The sequence below is a fragment of the Sardina pilchardus genome, chromosome 3 (assembly GCF_963854185.1).
Source record: "Sardina pilchardus chromosome 3, fSarPil1.1, whole genome shotgun sequence".
NCBI lineage: Eukaryota > Metazoa > Chordata > Actinopteri > Clupeiformes > Clupeidae > Sardina > Sardina pilchardus.
The window spans coordinates 21975586-21983079 of record NC_084996.1 but is presented as its reverse complement, the minus strand read 5'-3'; the positions used below and the strand labels follow the sequence as shown (position 1 = coordinate 21983079).

Below are 7494 nucleotides of genomic sequence, written 5' to 3'. Positions count from 1 at the left end.
GCCGTCTTGCGCATCAATAAAAATGGCCATGAAAATGTTAGGAGTTGGGTGTGGTCTCACAAAAGTTGCGATGACAGTCCAAACAACTAAAGACATCGCTTGCAGGATAATCTCTGAATCCTGGCCAGTGTAGTATTCAGCATACAGTACACTTGAGGTCCATTTAAAAAATATGTATACGGCCCTTTAAAGGGATATTCCGCCATTTTTGGAAATACGCTCATTTTCCACCTCCCCTCGAGCAAAACAATCGATATTTAACTTGTTCCCGTTCATCCAGCCATTCTGTGAGTCTGGCGATACAACTTTTAGCTTCAGCCTAGCATAGATCATTGAATCGGATTAGACCATTAGCATCTCGCCTGCTAGCTTCATGTTTAAAAGTGACTAAGATTTCTGGTAATTTTCCCATTTAAAACGTGTCTCCTCTCAAGTTAGAAAGTGCAATAAGACCAACTGAAAATGAAACCTGCCGTTTTTCTAGGCTGATTTGACAGGGAACTACACTCTCATCTGGCGTAATAATCAAGGCAACTTGCAAACGTACCATAGGCGCAGTGATATCTTAAGCAGCATCTGAAAATAGTCCCCATAGACAACAAGCAGTAGTAGTGCCAGTAGCTGCAAGTTGCCTTGATTATTACGCCAGATGAGAGTGTAGTTCCCTGTCAAATCAGCCTAGAAAAACGCCAGGTTTCATTTTCAGTTGGTCTTATTGCACTTTCTAACTTGAGAGGAGACACGTTTTAAATGGGAAAATTACCAGAAATCTTAGTCACTTTTAAACATGAAGCTAGCAGGCGAGATGCTAATGGTCTAATCCGATTCAATGATCTATGCTAGGCTGAAGCTAAAAGTTGTATCGCCAGACTCACAGAATGGCTGGATGAACGGGAACAAGGTAAATATCGATTGTTTTGCTCGAGGGGAGGTGGAAAATGAGCGTATTTCCAAAAATGGCGGAATATCCCTTTAAGCAATTGCTCTTGAGGAGTTACATTAATATTAATTTCCTGTTAAAAATACCTCCTCACTTGTCATTGACTCCTGTCAGCCATTTTGTTTTCAGAAGGGCTACCAATGTGCTTAGGGCCTTAGAAGGGAGTGCACAGGGTCTGAGCTAATGGATTCTGAGACCTCCAGGCCTATTGGCGTTCGCACAGCCAGCCTCCTCCATGCCTGCCTTAGTCTATTTAAGCAAGGGACCTCACGTAACCACAACCTGTCAACATGGTTGTTTTTGCTCTCCAAAAAGTCTCTTCCGCACTGAATCCTCTTGAAAACGGGCCAGAGACGCGAGTGAGGCTGAGTGTGCGGCTGAGTGTGTGTGGCTGAGTGTGAGTGTGTGGCTGAATGTGAGTGTGTGGCTGAGTGTGAGTGTGAGTGTGTGGCTGAGTGTGAGGCTGAGTGTGAGGCTCAGTGTGAGTGTGCGGCTGTGGCCGTTTCGGAGCGGCTCTGTGTTCCGGAGCCTTCTCTCTCTCTCTCTCTGTAGGGGACGGCCTGACACATTAGCGAGGACAGCCAGGCTTGCGCGAGCCCTCAGCAAGGACGTTTGTATTCCGTGGCGCGGAGATAATTACAGTAGGCGCATGATAATGCAAGACGTCACTGGACCAGTTTAGGTCAGTGTGTCCCCTGCAAGCCCCCCCGCCGACACCGTCCAGTTCCACGAGCGCAGGATCCTCAGTGGTTTCCTGCTCGTCCGCATTGTTTTAACTGGCAGTGACAGATAGTTCCAGTCGACCATGGAACTAATTTCAACCCTGAGCCGGCACACAAGCAGAGGCCCAGCATATGAACTCCCTCTCTCACACACACACACACACACATCCCGTTTGATCCTGGCTTGCGTATCTGTGCAGCTAATTTACCGAGGCGTTTAATGGCTTCGTTTCGAGCGCGCCTTTTAGCTGTAGCCTAATTGAATGTTGGTTGCTGAAGCAGCGCCGATCTGTTATTCCTCGTACATGAAATTCCTCAGCATCGCGTAATCCATCAGAATGACCCAAATTATGGGATAGCTCCTGGGGATGAGGGGAGTATGCCTGCTATGTTTAGCACATGTACTACTAACGGTGCTTCTGTGTGTGTGTGTGTGTGTGGGTGTGTGTATGTGTGTGTAAGGGAGGTTAATCATGTCTTCCAGCAACAGAGAATGTGAATGGCATTTCTTGTCTCCAAGGAGGCTATGTAGTACACCTGGCAATGCTTTTGTAAAAACCTCTCTGTGCAGACCTGAAATGTATCAGTGGGAAAGGTTACTGGCGTGTATTGATGCAGACACCCACACACGTGTCTGAGTAGGTCATGCATTATATAATTGGTTTTGAGGTTCAAAACAGCGGTGCTGAGCGGTTGAAAAAGGATAGACGGCAGGCGGGCAGGTAGGCACAAGGACGCTGCTATACAAGCTGTCAGAATAGGAACACATGGCAGATGGCTTCTTCCCCCGGAGCTGGGACGGAATGGGACCGGAACTGGCCCAGATCCTCTCCAATTCCATTTCAGGGTCTGCTGCTGATACAATGTAGTCTGGAATTCCAGACCCAAATCTAGAGAGATGTAGGGTCTGGCTATGAGTAATGAAGCATGAAAATATCACTGCACGCTATTGGATAACACTAGGACCAATCGGCTCCAACGTAGCAGCACTGTCGTAGTCTGATTAGCTGGTCTCTGGCCTGCCTATATCAGATACAGCGATGTGATTGGTGCTGTTTAGCTCGTCTCTGGTGTTCCTTTAGCTAAATCCCAAAAGAAAATAAATGCGTTTCCTGTGTTGATCCATCAACTGCCCTCGCTCTGTCTGTTAAATCCCTACACAAACGGCGTGTTTACCTTTGCTTTAAAGGTCAAAGGTTAACCCGTGGCCAGGAGCAGGGCGCTCCTTAAAGCCCCGACTCAATTGCACTCTCAGTAGCCGAGGCCTGTTTGCACAAATCAGGCGGCTTTAGCTACCATAACAACCGGTGTCGTTTCCCCTAAATGGCGTAGAATCTATAGAGGCCTCCCAGGGTTGTGCGCGTGTAAGCGGCCTTATCTGCTATTATCTTAACCCTCGCCATGTTACGCCAGATCGCCTGTGGGTCGCCAACACCAGTGTGAGTTTCAGCAGCTGCTGGGAATGTTGACACTGATAACAAGGCTAAGCGGCACAAAAGCATGCCTAAGACAATGAAAACACAGGCAGCACAGTCCTCTCGGAGCATCGGAACAACATTACAGTTGCTGCACTATTAGGGAGAAATGAAGGTTTTCTTTTCAGCAGCGGCAAAGGGATTCATGTAAAACTAACAAAGCTTTTTTAAACATCACATTCCCTTTGTAATGGCTGTATTCTGATAATAAGTAGAGAACACTTATTTGCAGTAGATGTGAATGGGCCCTGAAGTCTTGCGGTGTCTGGTTGTGAAGTGTGATTGCATGTATGTGTGTGTGTGCGTGTGTGCGTGTGTGCGTGCGTGCGGGCGTGCGTGCGTGTGTGCGTGCCTGCGTGCGTGTGTGTGTGCGTGCGTGCGTACGTGCGTGCGTGCGTGCGTGTGTTATGCATGTGTGTGTGGTATGCGCGTGTGGTTTGCGTGCGTGTGGTGTGCGTGTGGTGTGTGTGTGTGTGTGTGTGTCCTCCTTCCTCCATCTGATCATATGGCTGTGTTGATTCTCCAGGGCGAGATGATTGACAGAATCGAGTACAACGTGGAGCACTCAGTGGACTATGTGGAGAGGGCAGTGTCTGACACCAAGAAGGCCGTCAAATACCAGAGCCAAGCCCGCAAGGTTAGTGTGCGCACACACACACATGCACACACACACACACACACACACACACACACACACGCACACACGCACGCACGCACGCATGCCACACATACATACACACACACACACACACACACACACACACACACTTATTGATGTTATTTTACATACACACTCGTATTATAGTACATACACATTCTGTAGTTGTGCTATACGCTCACGTACGCAAACTGCCTTGAAAACATTGACATTCGGCTGCTCTGCCAAACCCCTCCCCCAAACACACACACAGATGTACACACAATGCACCTCTGAACCTACCCCCTCAACAAATAAGCACACACACACACACACACACACACACACACACATACACAATTCGCCTCTACACCTCTCCCCCAAAGCACACATAGAGAGAACAAATGCATTCAAATGCACATTCACCCCACCCCAGTGTTCACTCATGCATACAGGCCCAGGCACAGGCACAGACTGACGCACGCTCACATATGCTGAGTGTACTGTACATGCAGGGCCCCACCCATAGCACAAAGAACAGGACAGCGTCGTCCTCTTGCATACCTGCATATGGTCTCACCAACAAACCCTGGCAGGATATTCACTGTGAAATCAAAGAGGGCACACACACACTTACCGTACACACACACACACACACACACACACACACACTACTACTACTACTACTATTACTACTCCCCAAACCAGTTTAATGTAATTTAAGACCATCTGTGTATGCTTGCTCTTGGTTACTGAACATTTTACACTGTGGTATATTTACACTCAATTATCAATGACAGCTATGTAAAAAAAAACATTTACTTTGAATATTGTGATTATATTACATGTTTCTCAAATCTTTTGGGGTTTATTTTGATTATGTTAAGTTTAAAATGCTCAAATCTGTTGGGGCTTTTGAATATTGTGATTATATTACTGTAAATGTTTGAAATGCTCACATCTGTCAGGGTTTATTTTGATTATGTTAAATGTTTGAAATGCTCAAATCTGTTGGGGCCTTTGAATATTGTGATGATGAAATGTTTAAAATGCTCAAATCTGTCGGGGCTTATTTTGATTATGTTACATGTTTAAAATGCTCAAATCTGTCGGGGCTTTTTCCCCCTTGCAGAAGAAGATCATGATCATAATCTGCTGCGTCGTTCTCGGAGTCGTCCTGGCGTCCAGCATCGGAGGGACCCTCGGCTTCTAGACACGGAAGAGGAACGACGAACAACGAGAAAAAAACATTGAGAGAAATATATCACATACAATACGAGATAAGGAAACTGTTATTAAGGGGGTTGGGTGGGGTTGAAAAAACAAAGACAAAAAAAAGCAAACAAACAAACAAACAAACAAACACTACACGCTAGCTGACTAAACACATGCTGTATACAAAAATGTGGGTACAAGCAAACATAATACAATGTACATGTAAATGTATTGAACATAAGAACATATGAAACAGCACATGGGTTAGCTCCCTGTAAAGAAATATGTCGTACAAACATTTTTCTTTCTTTATTTTTTAAACTGTTTCTTTCGTTTTTCGGGGGTCTCCAGGATAGTGCCAGATACTGCTAAATTGTTTGTGTTCCTACGAAGTCAAAGGTTTTTATTTGAAGGGTTGCATTCTCGTGTTTGTTGCACAAACGTAACGGTAGAGTTTTAGAGAGAGGGACTTGTGTAGCTGACATCACACAGACACTTCAGTCACGTTTCGTCGGGAGGGATTTCCGATTCTCCAGACAGCTCCCAAACCATTGGTTCTGACTGTCCGTCATTGATCAGTCTAACTAGTACAGTCGTGAATCACCAGAACCCAGATAGTAACTGATATGGAGCAGGCTCTGTTCCCATGACCTGGTCCAGAATTGGACTCCTCTCAGAGTTCAGTTGCTATCAGGGTTTGGTGAGGAAGAAAAAAAAAACTCAGAACATGGCCTCCAAATCTCCAATGCGCCTTTGTTCCATTCGACCAATATAGAGCTTTTTACTTAATAAGCACACAGCTGAATGAACGGGGAACAGGCCATTTTGAAGTGTCCCCAAGCGTACAGAAACCCCCCAGGGGCATGAGCCTAGCAGTAGGCCTCAGCATGACACTACGCAGGCCCTGGTTTCCAGTACGAGAGACAGAAAGACAAGACTGTCTGTGCGCTTTGGGCCAAATCTGTCGTGCAGGAAACGTTGCATTTCTGACATAACAAAAAGACTCATGCCACAGGCGAGGTACAACCACGTGCCGCTAAGTTGAACTATGCAGTTTTGACATAAGAGCAAAGAATGACGAGAGTCACGCCCCCTCCCCACCCCCACCCCAATCCCACAAGCTGAAGGGTTGATTCTCCAGTGCCACACTTGGTGACAACCCCCGAGAGAGAAAATGTGTGTGAACGAGGACATTTTAGCTTTTGACGCTGTTCTAAAGATATTTCTGAAAATGAAGAACGTTTAAAAGTACAGAAGAAAACCTAAAGGAATTTCAAAAACTTGAAAACGTTTGGCTAGCCTTGGTGTAGTCCTGTATCGTCTTGCGGAGGTGCTTGTGCTGATGTGGTCGTGTAGCCCATGACGTGTCTTGTGACTAATAGTCTTGCCTCAGTTTTGCATTTCAATGTTTTTTTCCACTTTATTTTACCCATACCTCTTGGACGGTTGGTGAAAGTGATGTTGATATATATGAAAATACATATAGATATAAATATATATATATATAGACATAATATATGTACCACTCCAATGAAGTTTTATTTTTCCTAGCAGAGGTATAGCCTACAACACAATACTCAAATATACTACTTTAAGATCCAGATTTAAGACTCAAACATACTGCTTTATTGTAAACCTTATTTAATTAGACAGTACAAAAGTTCAAGTATTGGTTCAGATATTTTGGAAAGTTATTTTCTAGATTCTCGACATTATCAGGCTGAAAAACTTGCGACATCTTGGTGCTACTTAGTTTTCCCTGTGTGAAGGACAACACCTGTCCGTCTTCTCCAAACACCTCAAAGACACCACTCAACATCCTCCGCTGCATGTGGCCCGATGGCTGTATAGAAGCGCAGGTTATCAAAAGCCACTCGGTGTCCCATGGAGAGAGTGCTGAGTCCTGCAGCGACCTGCCTGTGCTGAAGGCTTGCACATGCAGGACTCTCAGAGCTAAGGCTAAAGCTAAGGCGAACTGAATGACGAAGCTTCAGCTCTGTCACCTCAGTCCAGTGGAAGTCAGTTGGGCCAAGTGAGCTCTTTAGGCCGCCATCACCACCGCTTTGGCAATCTGTGTAGCAATGGTGTGAGTCGAAAAAGGTTTTTGTTTTATTTTTTTACCCCACACACTACTCACTGAAAGGAAAGGTGAAGAGTACAAACACACATACACACACACACATTGAGTAAAATTTAAAAGCCAGCAATATATTCTTTTTTAAAGACAAACCTCAAGAAACCATGTCAGCTAGTTTCGTAAGGTTTCACAGATTGTGCTTCCCATTAATGTTAATGTGTCTGGAAGCCATCTTGACCATCATTAAGAGCATGGTTGAACTTTTATATCTAACCGTTAAGCAAAAGAAATAGCTGGCATGTGGCTTGTAATTTAAAAAGAATAAACGTGTGCTTCTTTGTATGCCGTGATGAAAATGTCAACATCAGTTAATTGTAGTGTGTATTTGTTGGATGATTACTAAAAAAAATAAGAGCCAGCTCTATTCA

The 7494-nt window shown here is 45.0% G+C and overlaps 1 protein-coding gene across 1 annotated transcript in view; it reads left to right on the top strand.

Moving 5' to 3' along the window:
- The window catches only part of stx1b (syntaxin 1B), a 58206-nt gene extending 50712 nt beyond the window's left edge, over positions 1-7494 (top strand). Inside the window, exons 9-10 of the mRNA XM_062531181.1 lie at positions 3664-3774; positions 4907-7494. Coding sequence (XP_062387165.1) covers positions 3664-3774; positions 4907-4987 — 192 coding nt within the window. The 3' untranslated portion in view covers positions 4988-7494. The remainder of the gene's footprint in view (positions 1-3663; positions 3775-4906) is intronic.